Here is a 21,385-nt window from a genome sequence, read left to right on the forward strand (position 1 = left end):
AGAGAGTAAGCGCTATTGCTCCAAATCGAGGAGTGGGGGGTCTGCACTCTGGTCAACCAAGCCAAGTCGTCTCTTGCACCGTGCACAGTGCATGCACCACGCGCATGCACCCTGAGAGGCCCTGGCTTAGAGACATTTAATAACAACGATAAAAAGGAGAAAAGCGTCAGTTTTTGGTCACATTCTCCGGCAGAATGACTTCATAAAGAACTTGTTCGACGGCAAGATGGTGGAAAAGAAAGGCAGAGGGAAACCACGGAAGATCATTGAAGAGGTAGTTGAAATGATGGGCTGCCAAGGTTATGGATAGATAAAAAGGATCGTAGTTGTTTTACGTCGCACCGACACAGAAAGGTCGACGATGGGATAGGGAAGGGCTAGCAGTGGGAAGGAAACGGCCGTGGCCTTAATTAAGGTACAGCTCCAGCATTTGCCTGGTGTGAAAATGGGAAACCACGGATATCCATCATCAGGGCTGCCGACAGTGGGGTTCGAACCTACTATCCCCCGGATGCGAGCTCACAGCCGCGCGCTCCTAACCGCATGGCCAACTCGCCCAGTAGGCAAAGCCTTTAGATAATGATGATGATGATGATGACGATGATGATGATTATTTTTGAAAAGTATTTCAAGATGCTGAAAACTTGTCGGCAAAGAATTTACTTTCTCAGAATAAATGAAAAGCCTTTTCAATCGATTTAAGAATAAAAATAGGAATTACAGGAATATAAGCAAATATGGGTTATAATGTCAGTTTAGGCAATCTTAGGCAGTATCGGAGTACAGTTTTCAACATTTTAAATACACGAAACGTGCAAACACAACTTTATTTTTAATGTTCTTTTCAGAAACAGAATAGTTATCGGGAAGGTCCCACTCGTCTTCCGCTAACAGGCTGTGGAAATCTACGGATACGCTCGGAAACATCAGCCTCTATAACATCAACAAGAAAGTGATATATTTTCTGCTAATGAGCAGTATTGCAGTCCCCCGTCTGGTGTCTATGTGATGTGTCATCTGCCAATGTAGAGCGCATAAATTCAGTCATGTTACTTCCACACTGAACTATATTCTCTTGTGCATTTCTCTAGACCTCTCTTCGTGTGCTTGATGCTCGTTGTCCTCCACGGCGTGCCGTGTCTGGACGAGGATGATGACGACTCGACCGTCGTGGAGGTCGAGAATGACGAAGAGGCTGATGAAGAAATTGCATCCCGAGATCACTTGGCAGAGCTGCTGTCACTTAGTGAATTGCCCCTGGATAAACTGATAAAAGTTCGCGAGAGCTTCGCACGCTCTGAGGAACCCGGTGAGTATGCGACAAGTTGTGGCTTTGTTGAAGCACATCAATGACATTTGTAATATCTGAAGCCATCGCTTTTTAGTTTCAACTCAGTTCATTTATAACTGTTAGGTTCCTCAGTCTGTTGAAACTAATTTTGAGTAATACATTCATATATTATAGTAAGAGTATTAGGCCTATACTTTTAAAAAAGAAACAACTAATTAAAATAGAATGCCATATTTCGTCCTCAAAAGAACATCATCAGATTCCATCAAAACACACTCAAATATTTAGAAATGTATAACCATTTATGTTTATTTCTGTTTAAATACTTATGAACTTGAAATCTGAAACTTACCTTAAGTAAGTCCTGTTTTGTCTACATCCAGATAGCAGCTTCTGATTAAGTAAGTCCTGTTTTGTCTCCATCCAGATAGCAGCTTTTGATTAAGTAAGTCCTGTTTTGTCTCCATCCAGATAGCAGCTTTTGATTAAGTAAGTCCTGTTTTGTCTCCATCCAGAGAGCAGCTTTTGATTAAGTAAGTTCTGTTTTGTCTCCATCCAGATAGCAGCTTTTGATTAAGTAAGTCCTGTTTTGTCTCCATCCAGATAGCAGCTTTTGATTAAGTAAGTCCTGTTTTGTCTCCATCCAGAGAGCAGCTTTTGATTAAGTAAGTCCTGTTTTGTCTCCATCCAGATAGCAGCTTTTAATTAAGTCAGTCCTGTTTTGCCTCCATCCAGATAGCAGCTTTTAATTAAGTCAGTCCTGTTTTGCCTCCATCCAGATAGCAGCTTTTAATTAAGTCCTGTTTTGTCTCCATCCAGATAGCAGCTTTTGATTAAGTAAGTCCTGTTTTGTCTCCATCCAGATAGCAGCTTTTAAATGTGCAACTCTTCAAACAATTTCTTATTGATACCGAAAAGTTCTCTGTTATAACTTGCTCAGACAGAAATTCAATACCGGTAACAATTAACTAATTCCTGGTGTAAAATTGGGCATTTTTCGTTTGCTTCTGAACAGTCGCAAGCAGGACTTGTTCCCGTAGGGAGACGGGAACTCACGTGACGAAAACTCGGCCTGTAACTGGTTAGTTTGAACATATTCTCATTTGCTGGAGGACATATCTGCTTCGGGTCAGACGTAGACTTTGTTACCTTCAATATTAGAATGATCTATTTGGTTTTGGTGAGATTTCAGTAGAGAAACAGGTTCGAATGGTACCGTACTATCATATCAAAACCAATGCTCACTTAAATGTTTGATTATTCCCTTTTGGACTGGCTTTGTCTTGCCAGGCTGCTCCTCAGTTGTCTGTTTTGAAATATTAAATTACATTTATTTATTAATTGGTTCACCTCTACTTATCCATCACCCAGGATAATAAGCATTCAGGTGCCTGCGAGCAAAAATACTGAAATATGTCGAAGCACCATCATGCATGAAAAACACCTATCGACGCGATGTTAGTAGTATGTCTTTCAATAAATCAGGCAATGTGACGACTTGATTTAATTTCTGTCACTTATGAGTGGAACAAGGGTCACATACAAGAGCTCTCCATCTGACTCGATTTGCTGCCACTGTCTTGATGTTCTTCCAGGACTTCCCTAGCATCGCCGCCTTTGCTTCTACTGTTCGACGCCACGTTTCCCTTGGTCTCCCCCTTTTTCTTGCTACATGGAGATTCTATGTAAGAGCCTGGTTTAGTATACTGTCAGCGCCTTGACACAGGGGCTGACCTATGCAATTCAATCTTCGTTCTTTTATCTGGACTTTAGACATGCGTTGTTGGGTGCGCTTTTACAATTCTTGGTTCGATATAATGTCCGGCCATGGTTCTCAAACATTTATTGATGAAAGTCTAGACTTTCTGTTATATCTCGAGTCACTTTCCATGTCTCACAACCGTAAGAGTACCGATTTCACGTTCGACTCAAGACTCCCACACTGGTCGGAGCTGGGCGAAAGCCCCTTTGGCCTTGTTGACATTTTTATGGACATCTTCATTTGCCCCCTCCATTTCTAGAAATAATGCTTCCTAGGTAACAGAAGTGGTCAGCTCGTTCCATTTATTTACTAACAAATTATAAGGCTTTTCGGAGTAAATTGCCTGCAGCATATTCAGCCATGCTAGCAACCTGTTGTTTTAGACACGATATGGGCTTTTCGGTTTATGCCCAATCAGGAATAGAAGCTGAAACACTTTACGTTTCGCAGAGAACTTTCCTTCCATTTTTCAGCTCTGTTCTATTCTATCCTGATGTCTTTCGTAGCATTTTATTTTATTTTATTTTATTTTATTTTATTTTATTTTATTTTATTAGTTTCTATTTATTTAATCTACCACGTTCGTCCGTGATTCGTCTCATGTCCTCTCCGATACTTCCCACGCACACACGGTGTGATGGACATCTTAATTGGAGCACGGCCGACTTGTCGTCTACTCCCGCTCGGAGCGCTGTGCCAGCATACAGGGAGCCACCTGGTGACGAACGACCGTACCACTACAGCCCCAACGGTAATGTATTCTTTAATTCAAACTCTCATTATTGTAGACGACTTCCTCGTTAACAGTTGAGATTTTCTCCTGAAGACACCGAGCAAAGATCTCTGCGAAACGTTAAGAGTTTAATCTTGTTTTATTTTTACATGGCATAAGCCCAAAATCCTGTATCATGTTTGAAAGAACGGGCCGTGAAAGCATCAATGTAAACCTGTAGTTTATTTGTTATTATTTAGTTTTCACTGACTGCTAATAGATGGCACTATGTTACCAAAAATTGAAGCAAAGAAATGCATTGGCACGTACAAGCTCCTTCAAAAATTATAAACTGAGATATAGTGGTAGAAATTAACACAATATAATACTCCCATCGCCTCGTTCCGGATCGCCTGGAACTCGGAAGAGAGCATTCTTTTATTTTAATCCAAATTTTGATACATCCATGGTTTTCTTGTTACAATTAATTTATTTGTTACTACATTAAATAGACTAGTGTCCAAAAGTTAAGCATAAGTTACGAGTAAGCAGGGCAATAGGAAATAGACCGCAAAACGCACGACATATGCACTTACCAACCTTACGTGTTCGCTCTGTATAGGAAAGGAGTGTTCCCTGTTTTGACTAGCGGCGTAACCGCAAGGTAAACACAGGCAGTGCCTGCGCCCCATATTCCCTCAGTTGTGTTTTCCCTGTTATAGTGTGCGAAGTGTAGCCTCGTGGTGAACGTGACAACATAATGGCACAACGACGCCATTTGGACTCCGTTTCGCAGGGTGGAATACTCGGCCGACTGGAAGCAGGCCAGACACAGACCGAAGTCGCCGTATCCTTGAATGTGCCACGAAGTGTCATTTCTAGGCTTTGGAGACGATTTCGAGACACAGGAGATGTTAGTCGTAGGCCAGTACCAGGTCGACCAAGCGTAACTAACCCACAGTAGGACCGATATCTGGCCTTAACCGCCCGACGAAATCGGAGTGCACCTGCATGACAATTGTCGGCGGAGCTTGCAGCCGTCTCAGGGGTTGCCGTTTCCCGGCAAACTGTGTACCGGAGGCTCAGAACAGCAGGGCTGTTTGCCCGACGTCCAGCGGTGTGCGTCCCACTCACTCCAGCACAGAGACGGGCCCGTGTGCTGTGGAGCCGTCAACATCGAAACTGAACCATGAATGAATGGAGGCATGTGCTCTTCACAAACGAATCCCGCTTCAGTTTGCAGAACAATTCCCGTCGCACATTAATCTGGAGAGAACCGGGTAGCCGATACAACCACAGGAAGATCGTGGAACGGGACTAGTATGGTAGTGGTGGCGTCATGGTGTACAGCGGCATCATGCTGAATGGCCGTACGGACCTGTACGTCTTCACGGGTGGTCCGAGGAACACTGTTAACGCTCGAGGATACGTGGATGAGGTACTGAGACCACATGTTCGATTCTTCAGAGGTGCGTTTGATCCAGACTTCCTCTTAATGGACGATAATGCCCGACCGCACCGCGCTGCTCTGGTGGATGAATTTCTGGCGGGGGAAAACATTCATCGCATGCACTGTCCAGCGAGGTCTGCGGATCTGAATCCTATAGAACATGCCTGGGATGCAATGGGCAGCCGAACTGCATCCCGTCAGCCTCCACCAAGAACCTTCCAAGACCTTCGCATTTCCCTTTCGGAGCAATGGGATCGACTGCCACAAGAGCACATGGACTATCTGATAGAGAGCATGCCACGTCGCTGCGAAACATGTGTGGCCGTTAGGGGTAACCATACACCCTATTAACAGCATATTTTGTTGTGGAAGACATTGCCAAGTTTTGTTAATTGTTGTCAAAGGTGTACCTTAGCTACCAGAACCTTTCTGACACTGTTTTTTTTGGACAAGTTGTGTGACATACGGTGTGTGATTCAGCTTCCGTTTGTTCAGCAATCCGTCTGACATTCCTATCAGGCAGTATTGCCTCGTCTAGATGCAGAGTGGATATACACCCACAAGTGGGCATGACTCGTCCGTGGTCCGACAGCTCTGCACTCCTATCGGACAACCGAGCGGAAGAGGAGTGGCCACGGCTCTACGCCTCTGTATTCGGGAGCCGGATAGGGGCTGGTCCCCACCGTCAGCTGTCCTGAGAATGGTTTTCCGTGGTTTTCCATTTTCCTGCACTAAGGCGAATGTCGCGACAGTTCCTAGTAGAGGCCACGACCGCCAAACCTCTTACCTTCTCCGATAAAAATCTCCTTGCCTGAGAGACGGAGTCACCGTCTAGGAGGCCCGCCTCCCCCTTCAGGGAGGAATGAAAACATTTAGCAGTATTAAATATTATAAATACGCCTAACCATTGTTTAACCCAATATCTAACTTGTATTTTTTTATAATGTTATTTATTTTTGTCCTAGACGTTAACAGCCTTAAATATTCTAGGGCAACATGTATCTTACCCTACTTAATTTGTGTTAGTGCAATTATTTATACCTTGAGTATGAACAGAATTTTCATTAGCTTAGAGTAGATATTATGAATAATTGTACGAAGGAATGAATTGCACGATTGGATTGTATTCATGCATGCATTCTGAAAAAGCACTCCTCTCTCTCTCTCTCTCTCTCTCTCTCCCAGTTACGGATAGCCACCAACCTGGGAGAGAGCAGTTAGAAAGTAATACATGTACTTAAGAACAAATACTGCGTCTCGATGAGTTAGATGGATTTACAAAGGCAGGTATTCCAAATGCATTGAGGAACATTCTCTCTCTTTCAGAATCGGAGCTGGAGGATGAGATAGAGGATTATGATGTACCTGATGTAGAAGATTCTGCTTCTTCCACGTCCCCTGCAGCACTCCCCCTCGTGGACAGACGAGGATCCCCACTGCGTGCTACAGGACGGCACAAGACGTCGCCTACGACGCCTCCCCCGGTTCGCCGAGGAATGATGTGGGAGGAGGAAGAAGAGGCTCATCCCTGGATGATGATGAGTAGCGGTGGCAAGGGCAAGGGGAAGGGTATCTCCAAGGTAGGTCGGACACTCTCAGTAAATAACATCACCAGATGTAGGGAATTATAACCGTAATATTAAAAGAAGCGTTTCGACAGATAGGGCGGGAGGGAAAAGCATTGCACGGTGTTGCCAATTTGCTGCAATCCTTTCTCCTTCCCCTCGCTTCCGGCTCACCTGTTCGTTCGCTCCGACCGCTGTGTTCTGTTGTATAACCAGATCTCGGATTTTTAGGTGCCTAAAATAGGCTCTCAAATGTGAAAGAAAAGGTACTAAAATATATTTTAAGCAGTTTCAATATTTACGTATTTTAATACATTTATCAATTAAAATACCATTTTTTTAGTTTCTATTATTGGCCGAGCAAGTGGACAGCTGTGAATTTGCATTCGGAGGATAGTGGGTTCGAACCCTACTGTCGGCAGGCCTGAAGATAGTTTTACTTGGTCTCCCATTTTCACACCAGGCAAATGCTGGGGCTGTACCTTAATGAAAGCCACGGCCGCTTCCTACCCACTCTTGTCCCATCGTCGACATAAGTCCTATCTGTGTCGATCCGACGTAAAGCCAACTAAAATAAATAAATAAATAAATAAATAAATAAATAAATAAATAAATAAATAAATAAATAAATAAATAAATAAATAAATAAATAAATAAATAAATAAATAAATAAATAAATAAATAAATAAATAAATAAAAGTGCTTATCAAGAAAAACTTAAAATAAAGCACTACAACACAGTAGCGAAACCGGAATGCCTTTATGCCAGCGAATGTCTAGCACTGAACTACAAGCTTGATAAATTAGAAATATTAGAAAGAAGAATTATAAGGAAAATATTAGGTCCTCTAAGAATTGCAGAGTTCTGGAAATTAAGAAGTAACAATGAAATTTACCAGAACGTAGAAAACATATCAGAAACAATGAGAAAAAGGAGATTGCTATTTCTTGGACGCATTTACAGAATGGATGACAATAGACTAACTAAACGAATCTTCAAGTACCTTTGGGAAAAGAAATCAACTACCATCTGGATTCAAGAAGTCAAGAAAGACCTGGAAAGGAACAACATACGAGAAGAAGAATTATTGGAAAGAAAGATTTTTAGGAAGAAAATCTTACAAATGGAAGGATTCCAAGGGAGGAAGGAAAAGAAAACAGGCACAAAGTGGACTGAAGACAGGAAAAAGAAACACAGTGAAACAATGAAAGAATACTGGAAGAAAAGGAAAGAACAACTAAGGAGGAACAATTGAAATTGTAACGTGGTCCTTAGAAGGCCGGAACGCAAGAAGAAATAAATAAATAAATAAATAAATAAATAAATAAATAAATAAATAAATAAATAAATAAATAAATAAATAAATAAATAAATATTGTATTTTAATAAATTGATAATAACTCTTTAGGGGAAATATGAAACAAACATCACTTACCTATTTGCTACAAACGTCATAGAATATAATTCGATCATCCTATGTGAAATGGAGAAACTCCTGTATACTTTTATTTCAAGACGACTTTGAAGCTCACTCTTTCTTGCTTTCATCAGGTCCATGGACACTCGTGACACAGGCTAAATCTTCATTTTAAGTTACCTCTTTAAAAACAAAATATGTTTTTGCCTAGAATCCAAGGTATTATTATTATTATTATTATTATTATTATTATTATTATTATTATTATTATTATTATTATTAAAGTTGAGCTGCATGGCTGAGTAGTCGGGGCCTTGACCTTCAGTACTCGGAGCCTTGAGTTCGACTCCCGACTGGGTCGAGGAATGTTAACCTTAAGGTTTGCAGCTTCCCGATTTTTAGATTTTGTTTGAAAAGTATTTTAAAAATATACTGCTTGTCTTGATCCTAAGGATTGGACAGGCTGGGGACTGGGTTCGATTCTAGGAGCGCTTAACACCAAGTCAGATTGACCTTTCACGAAGATATGACACCATATATTGATAAAATAAACAATTACTTTGTCTATTTACATGTTATATACACAGAATTTCTCTGGTTAGCACTTAGCGAACTTCCTGCCCACAGTGCATTAAATAAAGCTAAAAGTATTTTCAGTTCCCTTGGTAATAAACTTGAAGAAAGCTCTCACACTTCAGTCTTTGAACTTAAATACAGTTAATACTAAGCTCCGTTTGGTGACTTCTTTCTTCTCTCCTCTTTCTTCCTTCTTCTTTCCTCCAGATGCCACCGTAGCCTCGGACGCCTGGTTAACTACTCAACAGAAATGCAGATCCTCAGACTCGAACTCTTGTTTCCTTATTCCCTGTTCAGACTCCACTTTGAACTATGAACAGAGATTCTCTCTAATGGTCAACCTTGTCACAGTTATGGGACTTTTCCTCGGCATGAGCTTGACCACACTTACAGAGCTGCTACTGATACGAACTCGGTCACGACTATAGAACGTCTCACATGACGTGAGCACTATCACAGTTGCCAGATTTCTCCCCATCCACGTCCTGAAACTCCCGCTTGTAATATTCAGTCTGTCCTTCTGGAAGTTACCAGCATTCTTACCCAATCCCGACCTCTACTACTCCATGACTCTGATGTGTTTTAACCTGATTGACTCTTGTGACCCTCCTACCAATTTAAGGGGGTTGTCTGTACAAGGCCTATGGAAATTACTAGAACAATGTTTTTCTACGACGTCAAGTTATTCTGTGATCTATGTGACGTTTTCTTCCAATGTTTTCGAGAACCACCCCCTCATGGCCTGATGTTGCGCTCTAAGCTTCTGTACTGGCGCCTGCCTGACCGGGAATTTTGTTTCACAATATTACACACACAGCACTGAACTTCTGTTTCCACTAAGCTCTGATTTACATTGAATGTTATGTATTAATATATGAATTATACTCAAATAAAATTATCACTCGCTTGCTCACATCACTAAATATTCGATGCACTGTTACCATTGATGACTTCACGGCCCGTACTTATAGACATGATGTAGGCTTTTGGGCTTATGCCGTGTCAAGAAAAAAAGGTGAAATTCTTTACGATTCACAGAGAACTGTGCTCTGCGTCATCAGAAGAAAATCCCGACTGTCCACGAGAAAGGATTCTTAAACAAAGAGCTTTTGAATTTAGACGTTATAATAGAAGTGGAAATGGTACGTTCATTCGCCACCAGATGGCTCGCCGGAGGCGGTACAGCGCTAGCGTTCGAAGCGGAAGCTGACGGAACCATCAGAATCAGTCTAAGAGGGTCGCTTAACATGTGTACGTAACATATGACATTGTCACAAGCCTGGAATGAAACATCTGGCGATGAGGAAAGTACGAATTTGGAAAACACCGAGACAAAATAACTAAGCCCAAAAGCCTAACTCATGTCTATTCGAAGCACTATTACTTCTTGCGCTGGGATACACTCTCTTACATCTTCTCCTTCTTTCTCGGAGGTCGCGGATTCTACACTCGCTCGAGCCCGGTCGCTCCGTAACAAGGGACGGAGAGGCGCATCGTGACCCGCGGTCATGACATGTTCAAGATAAAACGAGTCAACAAATATTTTAGTATCTCGAAATAAATTAAAAGCATTTTAATCGATTTTGTTGTTGTTTTGCTTTACGTCCCACCGACACAGATAGGTCTTATTGCGATGATGGGACAGGAAAGGCCTAGGAATGGGAAGGAATTGGCCGTGGCCTTATTTAAGGTACAGCCCCAGTATTTGCCTGGTATACAAATGGGAAACCACGGAAAACCATCTTCAGAGCTGCCGACAGTGGGATTCGAACCCACTATCTCCCGGATGCGAGCTCACAGCTTCGCACCCTTAGCCGCACTGCCAACTGCCCGGTTTAAATCGATTTAGGAGTTAAAAATAGGAATGTAGGCAAATATAGGTTCTGACGTCAATTTAGGCACTATAGGGCCACCGTTTTTAACATTATAGATACATGAGACGTGTAAATACAACTTCATTTTATCTCTTAAGGAGCAAAATAGGTTTTTGCCTAAAATCCGAGGTTTATACGTAGTTCAGAAGTGAGAGTTTTGGCAACTCGAAGTAACACGAGCCGGCCAGCAGGATGCTCTCCATGGCAACGGCAGTGGGTCCGCCCTCGTTTCTATGGCAACCATTATAACGTGCTCCGAATTTTTCTACTGTTTTATGGATTCTACGTTTACTACGCTGCATATGCCGCTACTAACCTGCCTGTGCTCTCTTCGCCCGTCCAGTTTCAACTGCTTGTGCTGCTTACCCTCCCTCCTTCCTTCCCCTACCGCTTCGCTGCGCTTTGGGTACTGTATGCTCTCGTCCTTTCTGGACTCTTCTACCTCAATATAAATTGGCCTGCTCTGGGCTTGAGCAGGGAGTGGGGATGAACACGACGATTTTTGTGGAGGGAGGACTTGGTTTTATTTTGCTACCAGCTGGACTGTGTGCAATGTTTCTCTTAAAATGTGCTTTTGTATACCATTAAAAAGCTACGACTGCTGGACGGGTGAGCGAAAACTTTAATTTATTTCATTTCCATGTTGTTCTTTGAACTTTCTTTAATGCTGCACTTCCTTAATTTTCAAAATGCCGTTACTGGCCACCAATGACAGTTCATGTTGATAATAAGCTAACTGCAGCTATTGATAGCGGTACCTTACTTTGGAATTACATTACCATCTTACTCCGAAGTTGGACTTTGTGATACGTCAAGTCATTGCTGCGATATGAACCATTGAAATTCAACTGTTTTCCCGAGCAAACGCATGAATAGAATCAATTGGACTATCACCTAGCTTCTGTTTTGCTATTTTGGAATTTCATCGATACTGAATGATCCTATTTTTCCAAAACCCTGTTGGCAGCCATTGGTACTCCTTTTCTTTCACGTCCCTCCCCTTTCCCCACCTTCCTATTCCGCATCCCTTCTGCGCTTTTTTTCTACTTGTATTATTGTAAAGTGGCCCATGTGTCTTTCAAATTTTAATGTTTTCTTTGTGTTCACACGTAAATTTCTGTTTTCCTTGTGTAGGACACTCCTCATGTAAAAGAGGTTGTGTTATTATTGAAGGTTTCGGCTCTAGCTGTTCTCTTTGAAAAACAAATCAGAAAATTAATATGGTCGTCCCATTTGTATTTTCTCTTTTGGAAGTCAGAAGTAACTGACCTTTGGATATTTGTTGTTTTCTTTGGCTTGTAAATGTTTCTTCTGGGTGTTTTCTTGTTAATATATTGTTATTATGAAAAAACTATTTCTTCTTTGCCCCTTTTTTTTGTTGTCGTACGCCTTTCCTTGCCCTCAAAATTTTGTACCTACCTCGGTTCCTCTGAATATTGGACTCAGTGAAAATGCTTCCATTATGCGCTCTGCTGAAAACCTTTCACCTTGAAAATTGAAAAAACTACTTGTGAACTTGTGCACTGACGGACTTATATATATATTTTTTTTTGGAGTGTTGTTTACATCCCTTCTGCTACGTCATCACGTGCGTTGATTAGTACTGCGTCAGTTGAATTAGTATCCTGGTTTATGCCTTGTGTTTTTCTTGGTGCATTGTCTTACCATTCCCATCCTGGTGTATGGCGAGATCATATTCTGAGCGTACATACTTTACCTAAAAATACGACACTGACCTATCCAGACCTACCCATATCGTCAAACGTCATACGTCACACATTCACACTCACGATAACACCCCACACCATACCCCCTACTCCTTTCTCCCCACCCAGACAGGCTGTAAACGGACCGCCCACTAAGAACTGTCAGAACGCATCTTTCAAACATTACGACTGTAGACAGAGCAGTGCACACGAAGTTAGGGTCTTGGCGGATACAAACTGAATAGCAGTGCGGATAATTTTGCTGATAATTTCTAAATAATTAAGTTTATTGATATTCACTCAGGTATACTCTTACCTTTGCTTGTAGTCAGGTGACTCTTGACAGTAGTACGGGAGAATGGTGATGTATAAGGTACCTTCAAGAGAAAATCCCTCATAAACCTGTGATTGTGGGGGACTTGGTGCCAGGTTTCAGGCCTATTGTATTATGTTAACAGATCTATCCGTGTCAATACCTTGCGTGTAATATACTATGGTTAAATATTTATAACATCCGCGGATAATCGTTCACGGGTGCGGATGAAGGAAGTGCAGATGCGGATAATATTTTTATAACCGCACAAGGCTCTAACTATAGACAATAACTTAGTGTATCTTAATCAATGAGTACGACCTTGGAGATATAAGCGCTAACAATACAGAAGAGATTCATGTACAGTATCTAACAAAAGTTAGCGAAAAACAGTTAATGAACTCCTGGTCATACATTTATGGTACGAATTGGTATGGAAATATTTTTTGGCTTATCCGTATTGATATAAAACTTATGAGAATGAACCGTTGGGATATCGAATGAAATTTATGAGTTATCATTTTTTAAACATTTTGAGAACATATAAAAGTATCCTATTTTTGGGTGTAAAGGCCATCCTGCTCACGTAACTACAGAAGGTATTATGGCTATTTAACTTTTTTCTAAATACCTATCGAATAGAGTGCATATCTCCGTAAAATACTGAAGATGAAAATATCACAGGGTCGTTTTTTCTGTATTTTTCACAAAACTCACTTCTCAGCTCGGACGGTGACTGTAACCTCAAAGATAAGACGCTAGTCAGCGATAATTCGAAATCTGTAAGATGTATCGAGCTCTGCGATCTGTTGAGTGAAGCTTGTACGTTGTAAGGACTGCAAAGTAGCTCATTCCAAAGACTTGTTTAAGCATCTCTAATAAACAGTATTAGTTTTTGTTATTTAAATGCAGAATTTTAAAAATAACACCCGCAGAAATAACGACCGTATGATATTTTCATCTTTCGGCTGTTATGACAATATATACCGTCTATTAAAAAGCTATTTAGAAAAAGATAAAAGTAGTCATATACCTTTTGTAGTATAGTGGTCATTACACCCAAAAGAGGGGTATTTTTATAAGTTCTCAAAATGTTCGAAATATTATAACTCTTAAACTTCATTCGATATTTCAAGGGTTGTTTTTCAGAACGTGTGTATCAACATGAAAGGTCACAAAATATTTGCACACCAATTCGTACAATAAATGTAAGACTGAGAGTTCATAAACAGATTTTTGCTGGTGGTCTTAAACATTTGTTATATATTGTATAGCATATGTAGAAAGTTTAGTAAAATCTATGGCCAAATATACGATAGTTTATCATATAGTTCTTTAAAATATCTCAAAATCGCTTCTAATTTCTTTTTGCGTTCATTGGATATCTTATTTATAAGTTAGAAGTAACAGACATGAAAGTAGCAAGAATGATTGCTGGTAAAACAGGTGGGAACAATGGCAGGAGGGTACTCGGAATGAGGAGATGAAGGCTAATTTAGGAATGAACTCGATGGATGAAGCTGTACGCATAAACCGGCTTCGGTGGTGGGGTCATGTGAGGCGAATGGAGGAGGATAGGTTACCTATGAGAATAATTGACTCTGCTATGGAGGGTAAGAGAAGTAGAGGGAGACCAAGACGACAATGGTTAGACTCGGTTTCTAACGATTTAAAAATAAGAGGTATAGAACTGAATGAGGTCACAACACTAGTTACAAATCGAGGATTGTGGCTACATTTAGTAAATTCGCAGAGGCTTGCAGACTGAACGCTGAAAAGCATAACAGTCTATAATGATAATGTATGTATGTATGTTCATTGCTAATAGAAAAATATAATGCTTGCCCATGTGTCCACGTAACTACAGAAGGTCGTTCGGGATCTCTGGGGACGATTTTTTAAGGGTAATTAGCTTATGAAAAGCCATGTCTCCACCAACGATCATACTCAGTTGGAAAGCCATCATTTATAGCTATAGCCCGACAACGTAATTTCAATTGCAGCAGACTTTTTCGCAGAGCTAGCTTATCTATCTTATCCCACTCCTCCTGACAATCTGTCCCGAGGCCATTGATAGAGCGTGGACATCTGTTTCCTACGGCCCTGTTTAGGAGTCCAAATGCACAGAAGTCCATGGGTGAACCATTCGGTTCCTTCACCGGAATGTCAGTAAAAGGAATTGAACAACAGTCGAGTCGAACGAGAGGTGTGGCTGAATGGACCCACACCTGATTTTTCGCCCTCCCACACAGTGCTGGGATATCTGTATTGTAAATGGCTGTTAACACCTTTTTCTGATAGTATGCAGAATTCACCTTCACATTATTAGCGACAAGGCGAATGATTGATGATGATGATGCTTGTTGTTTAAAGGGGCCTAACATCGAAGGTCATCGGCCCCTAATGACACAAAATGGACGACATGATATGTGACAGTTAAAATTTTAAAACATATCCACTGATAGAGTTAAAAAAATTGTGATGAAAAATGAGTATGAGATTAAAACAATCAGTGGATCTAATTCACAATGTCTTATTTTGGAATAAAATAAGAGAAAATATAGGAGACAAAGGAATAAGGCATTGCCTGATAGTACAAATGTATATACATAATTTACGTTAGACGTTAAAATAACACATTAAAAGGCGCTACACAAACTAGAATCAAGTCAAGAGGATAAAAGCGCAATTGACACAAATACACTAGCACAAAACACAACATTGCACACGATAAAACAGACCACTATCCCTCATAACGCGGATGACGAGGTCTGCTGACTGCTTGTCATCGCGTAGGATAAGGGAGATTGTACTCGGGAGGTTAAGACTACGGCGATGATCGACCAGGTCCACACACTCCGTAAGGATGTGTACCACGGTAAGATGGTCACCGCAGGTACACACCGGAGGAGGTTCTCCTTTCAAAAGATGCGAGTGGGTCACGATACCATGGCCGATCCGAATGCGACATAATACCACGGCTTCCCTCCGCGAAGACCGAAGGAAAGTCTTCCATACCTTCGTTGTTCCTTTTATTGCTCTCAGCTTATTGGGAAGTGGAATGGCCTGACACTCCATCTCCCAATAGGACATAACCAGAGGTCGCAGCTAAGAGCGAATATCACTTGCTGGAACCTTGAAAGGCAACGGGGGCAGTGTAACTGCCTCCTTGGCAGCCTGATCTGCTAACTCGTTTCCCTCTATGCCAATGTGGCTTGGGAGAGGCGAATGGTTAATTTGCCAGTGTAGCAGTATCCAGCGATGATCATGAAACCCCTTGAAAAACTTTCCTGGCATTCTTTATACAATGTTTGATAATTCTTATGTCTCTAGGGCGGTTGTACACTGACTAAGCAAATGTCATGTGCCCTAACTCATTCATTATTATTGGTCCAGGGATCATGTTATTTTCCTTTCAACAAAACAGTAATACAGTATATCTATTGGTCCAGGGATCATGTTATTTTGCTGTTTGAACTGCCCGCGCTAGCCATAAGGACAAAGATAATGAGAATTCACAGACATAGCACTCCCATTCGTCGGTGCTAGCCCTGGACCTCAAGAAAGAAACAAAAGACGGCACGAGCAGTGGAATGCAACATAAGGGGGTCCTGTCTGCAGCCTGTAAGTACATATACATATTTCTCTAGTAACGACGGTATTTGTTAATTCACCGCAGATTTTATACTTTATTTGAGTGAAAGCAGTTATTATCTTCCATTTGGGGCAAATATTACAGTGACATTTATTGGATCGGATTCGTGCACATAACCTCAAGAAATTAAGTTTCTTACATATTCCTTGGATTGCATGATAGCTGTATTTAGCATCGGAATGGGCTGTTATGTAGCCCTTCCAGTGAGCGTCAGTCCGCTTCGGCATCGTTACAGCTAATGTCACGAAACTCTACACACACGTTCTGAGTACCGACTTGAATCATCACTACGGCCCGGATGTTTATGCAGTAATAGGTTAGAATGCAACCTTCCTGAAGCGAGTTACAAGTATAGTCTACCTTCACAACGACTATGCTATGGGGTTTGCATAAACAATAGGGGTACGGCCCAGCAAAACCCCTATAATTTATGTTACTCTTGCTACATTATGGAAGAGCGGGTGGCCGACACTTCCTACTAACCAAATTAGTTTGCAATCTAAGCGGTTACTGCATAAACATCCGGGCCCTAATTCATCACTCTCCGTTTTGACGTGCGCCGCCAATGGCCTTCAAACTCGTCACCAGAGATCCCGAACGACCTTCTGTAACCAATCCTCTTTCCTTTGTGAATGGTTGTGAGGTGGCTTAACACACGAACGTTCTGTAACTGTTTCAGATCTTCCAGATGTCCATCACAACGCTCGCCTTCCTGGCCTTCGGTGGCTACCTGCTGTGCCTCATCATTCAGGCGGTGAGGAACGGCACCATGATGAACATGGCGGCTGCGGGGACGACCGCTGGGATGGTTCCCGCTAATGGCGCGATGGGTGGTGCTCCTGCTCCCATGATGAGCACGCTCATATTCGCGCCTCTAACACGACCCTCGGGGCGCAGACGCAGGAGAAGGGACGCTATGAATGCCACCAATAACTTAGACCAGTTCGAAGGAATGTACCGCGCACTCACCATGATAGCTGAAGGGTACTCTCTCTATCACAGTACCTACGTGAAGTAGAAGTCTAATAGGAATACTAGTCTTGACCGATTACTGAAATGACCATCTCCCACATGTGATTTCTGGTTTATGATACGCTTGAGTGTCACTTCACAAAGGATTTATTACGTCCTCCTATTCAATACATACTGTATATCGATCTTTACACAGGCTAATATAATCAAACATGTTTCGACTGATTTTGAGCCATCTTTAATTAAAAAAGTGTTAAAAAACTACATAATTAATGTTAAAATAATGTTATTAAAACACAATTAAAAATATATAAAAACAAGTGAAACATGATGAAGTTAAAAAACAATAAGAGGTTGTAGCAAAGGTTAAGAAACTCTTAGTCTGAAAGTGTAGTGTGTCATACTAAAACGAGGAAGAAATCACAACTCTAAAACTTCATTGAGTCACATACTCGAATGGTCTAATGAATTTGGATTTTATCGACGGTTTCCACTATCGAGTGTCACATGTTAGACTTGGCATTTGTTTCCTCTCAAACTAAGTTGTTAATATTTCTTGCCCGTTGCAGGTATTTATTATTTGACTCCCCTAGGCTACCTGCGCGTCGTGATGAGGATGAAATGATGATACACACATCCAGTCCGTGTGCCAGGGGAATGAACCAATTACGGTTAAAATTCCCGAACCTGCCGGGAATCGAATCCGGAATCCCTGTAACCAAAGGCCAGCACGCTAACCATTTAGCCAGGGAGTCGGACACCCCTCGAACTGTTAGTACCCAAGATGTTAAACCCTCATACTACCCAGACTTAAGATTGAATACATGTTTTTAGGGGGTAAACACCAAATGTGTCACCAGAGATCTTTTACATGCTGATATGGAGTGTCGAATGGACATGTTTCCAGCTTTCAAAAATCCGATTACCTCTGCCAGGTTTGAAACCTCTATCCTGGGGTCCGGAGGCTGACACTGTACTACTGATCAACAGAGGCAGCTATTAATTGAGGAAGGCTGCCAGAGAGCAGCAATGGCTATGATGAATATTTATTTATATATATTGCTATTTGCTTTACGTCGCACCGACACAGATATGTCTTACGGCGACGATGGGATAGGAAAGGCCTAGGAATTGGAAGGAAGCGGCCCTGGCCTTAATTAAGGTACAGCCCCGGCATTTGCCTGGTGTTAAAATGGGAAACCACCGAAAACCATCTTCAGGGCTACCGACAGTGGGACTCGAACCCACTATCTCCCGATTACTGGATACTGGCCGCACTTAAGCGACTGCAGCTATCGAGCTCGGTGAATATTTATATAAAGTATCGTTTTCACTTTTCTTTAAAAGCAGGCTTGTACTTTTAGGAAATCAATTGCCCAAGAGTAGGCAATTTTCCAGTATTACATGAAATGTGTACTGTTAGGCAATCCTACCCTAACATATCGTTGCACCTCGAAATCCCGACATGTGATAATGCTGAGGGGAGCAATACTGACCCGCAACACATGTATCACTTGGAACGAAACTTCGTTTAATGTAGCTCATGTTATACTGAACTTTAGACGACAAAACGTTTCTGGTCAGAGTTCTAGGCAGTAATTTGGTAAGCCGTTTTTCGGTAACCGAAAATGTGGGAAAACGACTAAGCACATTTCTGCGAGCGTCTCTCGTTCTAAAATGTACAATCATAGTATCGTCGGGGAAATTGTGATTTCATAGGACCGCCGATTTTCTTACATAATTTTATTAGTTTATTCAAGTAGTTGCAATGTCTTCCGCTGGGTACGGTAATCTATTGTATGCAGCTGGCGTAGTTCCAAAATCCGCTGTTACTACCGTGTGGCAACTGTTATCATCGCCACTAGCGTTATAGCGGTAGAAACATAATTCTCAAGCGAACTGTTAAGACGGTAGCGTGAAGGTACTAGGAGCTGTGTCTTGAAGCTTCGTTGTTACGACCTTACTAAATTATTCTCGCAATATAATTTAATATATAAATCAATTTACTGACATCGCACCTAGGGGACTTGTCCATAAATGCCGATTCTTAAGGAGAAATCTAAGCGAAACAGTTTCAATGGAAAAAACTAGATCGCGAAGACCCACTGCAATTTCACCCAAGTAACTTTGAATCATGATTACTTTATTTTCTTGCAGCATTTCCTGCACAAGCTGCTAATATAATACTAATCTTATAACCTGTCTCAGTGGGATCTATCTCCCTAGTTACCGGCCGAGAATGCCGAATTTTAAGAAGCAGAAAAAATTCGCGGAATACCTCAATTTCATAGCCGTTGTCGGATTTAAGAGCCCTTGTGGCGCATTTTGCGATAATCCGATAACATTTTCTTAGCCTTGGGAACTGTAGGAGAGAATTACATTTTACTGCTAGAGTTGAACGTATCGGTACCTCGCAGTCGGTAAGAAGGTCATCTGAAAGGCGCTATTCATAAAAACCTGCAATCTGGTAGTTGAGCCCTTACGATTAAGTTTTCTTAAATTCGTTATACCTAATAAATGAGCGAGTTTGATCTTAGGCTAATTAACACACAGTTTCTTCCTTTCTTCCCAATTTGTCTTTATTAGTTCACTGAGATTCTTTTGAAGTTATTCTGCCCATCCTGTATATTTTCTTTTAAGTTTATTTGCAGACCTATGTTTGCTGATTGGTAGAGCCAGGATTTTTAGCCAGTAATAAGTTGGAATGCAAAATAATTTGGTTATTAGGAAATGTCGTGTAGGCCGCTTTTCAGTAATGTAGCGAGAGTAACATAAATTCTAAGGGTTCTGTTGGGCCGAGCCCCTAATGATTATGCAAAACTCATATCACACCCGTTGTGCAGTTTAGACTAGCTTCAGTTAATTTGCATTCTAACCTATTACTGCCTGAATTCGCGCTCTAGTTAGTCTTTCTTCGTTATGCCCAACTAAGGAGCAGGACTGAACTTCTTTAACTGATGTCGTTGCCTTTCTCTTCATCTTCTCGCTGTGGCTTTTCTTGCGATCTTCTGACCAGGTTTTGTTGGTGGTTGTGCATGGATGATGTTGAAAGCGGTGATTGTCAACTAATTTTCTAAACTTACATCTGTCTAACACAATGTAATATGTGATGCCTATTTCGTGAAGATCTTTTCCAAATTAGAAGAAAAATTGTTTTTGACTTTCAAACGTATTTTCCTAAACGTGTCTGAGATGAGTGTTGGTACAGGTCAGGCGATTTCCTTATCATCCAAATTTCCTTTGTGCAGACTGGTCCAAAAATGTTCTTTCTTGCTTGTCTGCATCTTTAATCAATTATCTGACCCCAATGATCGGATGACTTAATTTTGCATTTCGGGATATAGATTTTTATTATATCTAGTTATTATTATATAATCAGGTTTTGCTTTAAAAAATGAGGAATAATTTCTTCTGAATTTTCTTCCTGGGCTTATTCTCAATGGTCTTGTGTCAGCATTGATGTAGTTTAAACCCAGTTTAACGTCTGTATGCCCTTTCTGACGCCAAGCCTATATGCGTGTTTCTGTGGTGGTTGGTAGTGTGGTGTATTATATCTAAATAAATATGTTTGTTAAGAGGAACATAAATACCCAGCCATCGAGTTAGAAGCATTTATCATATGTAGATAAAATCCTACACTCGGCTGGGAACCGACTGTAGGATCCTCTGAACTGAAGACAAGTATGCTGGTCATTCATCTAAGGAGTCAGTCATGTTGAAGAAGAGGTCGTTACTAAATAAATGTGTGAATTGGTTTTATACACTGTTATTTTGTTTGGGCTATCTTTGTACAGCTCTCAGTACTATAAACTGGGGGAGTTTTATGTTGGAGGATGGAAACACAGACCAAGCTGACTTACTGTAAAAATGTTCATTCTTTTTTTTACCATGTTCACCGAAAGATAGGCTCACTGCACAATACCTTTACCCTGAAATAAAGTACCTATACCCATTTTTATTGTGTGAATGTTGAATAAATAATTATATTCTTCATATATTGATGAATGATTTGTGTAAAAACAGCATTACGTGAAATAAAAATATGACTCATTAAATCTGGTGTTCATCATATTAATTCCTAACATTCCTTC

The 21,385-nt window shown here is 41.1% G+C and overlaps 1 protein-coding gene across 1 annotated transcript; it reads left to right on the forward strand.

Annotated features, from left to right (window-relative positions):
* The first annotated feature begins 1,095 nt into the window (after positions 1–1,095).
* Positions 1,096–17,519, forward strand: LOC136883305 (uncharacterized). Its single transcript, XM_067155540.2, has 3 exons — positions 1,096–1,309; positions 6,542–6,795; positions 17,002–17,519. Exons 1-3 carry the CDS (start codon positions 1,111–1,113, stop codon positions 17,338–17,340), a joined length of 792 nt encoding a protein of 263 aa, XP_067011641.2. The 5' UTR covers positions 1,096–1,110; the 3' UTR covers positions 17,341–17,519.
* Positions 17,520–21,385: the final 3,866 nt, after the last annotated feature.

This window comes from Anabrus simplex, chromosome 11 (assembly GCF_040414725.1).
Source record: "Anabrus simplex isolate iqAnaSimp1 chromosome 11, ASM4041472v1, whole genome shotgun sequence".
NCBI classification, from domain to species: Eukaryota; Metazoa; Arthropoda; class Insecta; order Orthoptera; family Tettigoniidae; genus Anabrus; species Anabrus simplex.

Coding starts and splice junctions, on each gene's coding strand:
- LOC136883305 (XM_067155540.2), top strand. CDS start 1,111: ATGCTCGTTGTCCTCCACGGCGTGCCGTGTCTGGACGAGGATGATGAC. Junction 1,310..6,541: donor CGCACGCTCTGAGGAACCCG/GTGAGTATGCGA, acceptor TCTCTCTTTCAG/AATCGGAGCTGGAGGATGAG. Junction 6,796..17,001: donor AGGGGAAGGGTATCTCCAAG/GTAGGTCGGACA, acceptor TAACTGTTTCAG/ATCTTCCAGATGTCCATCAC.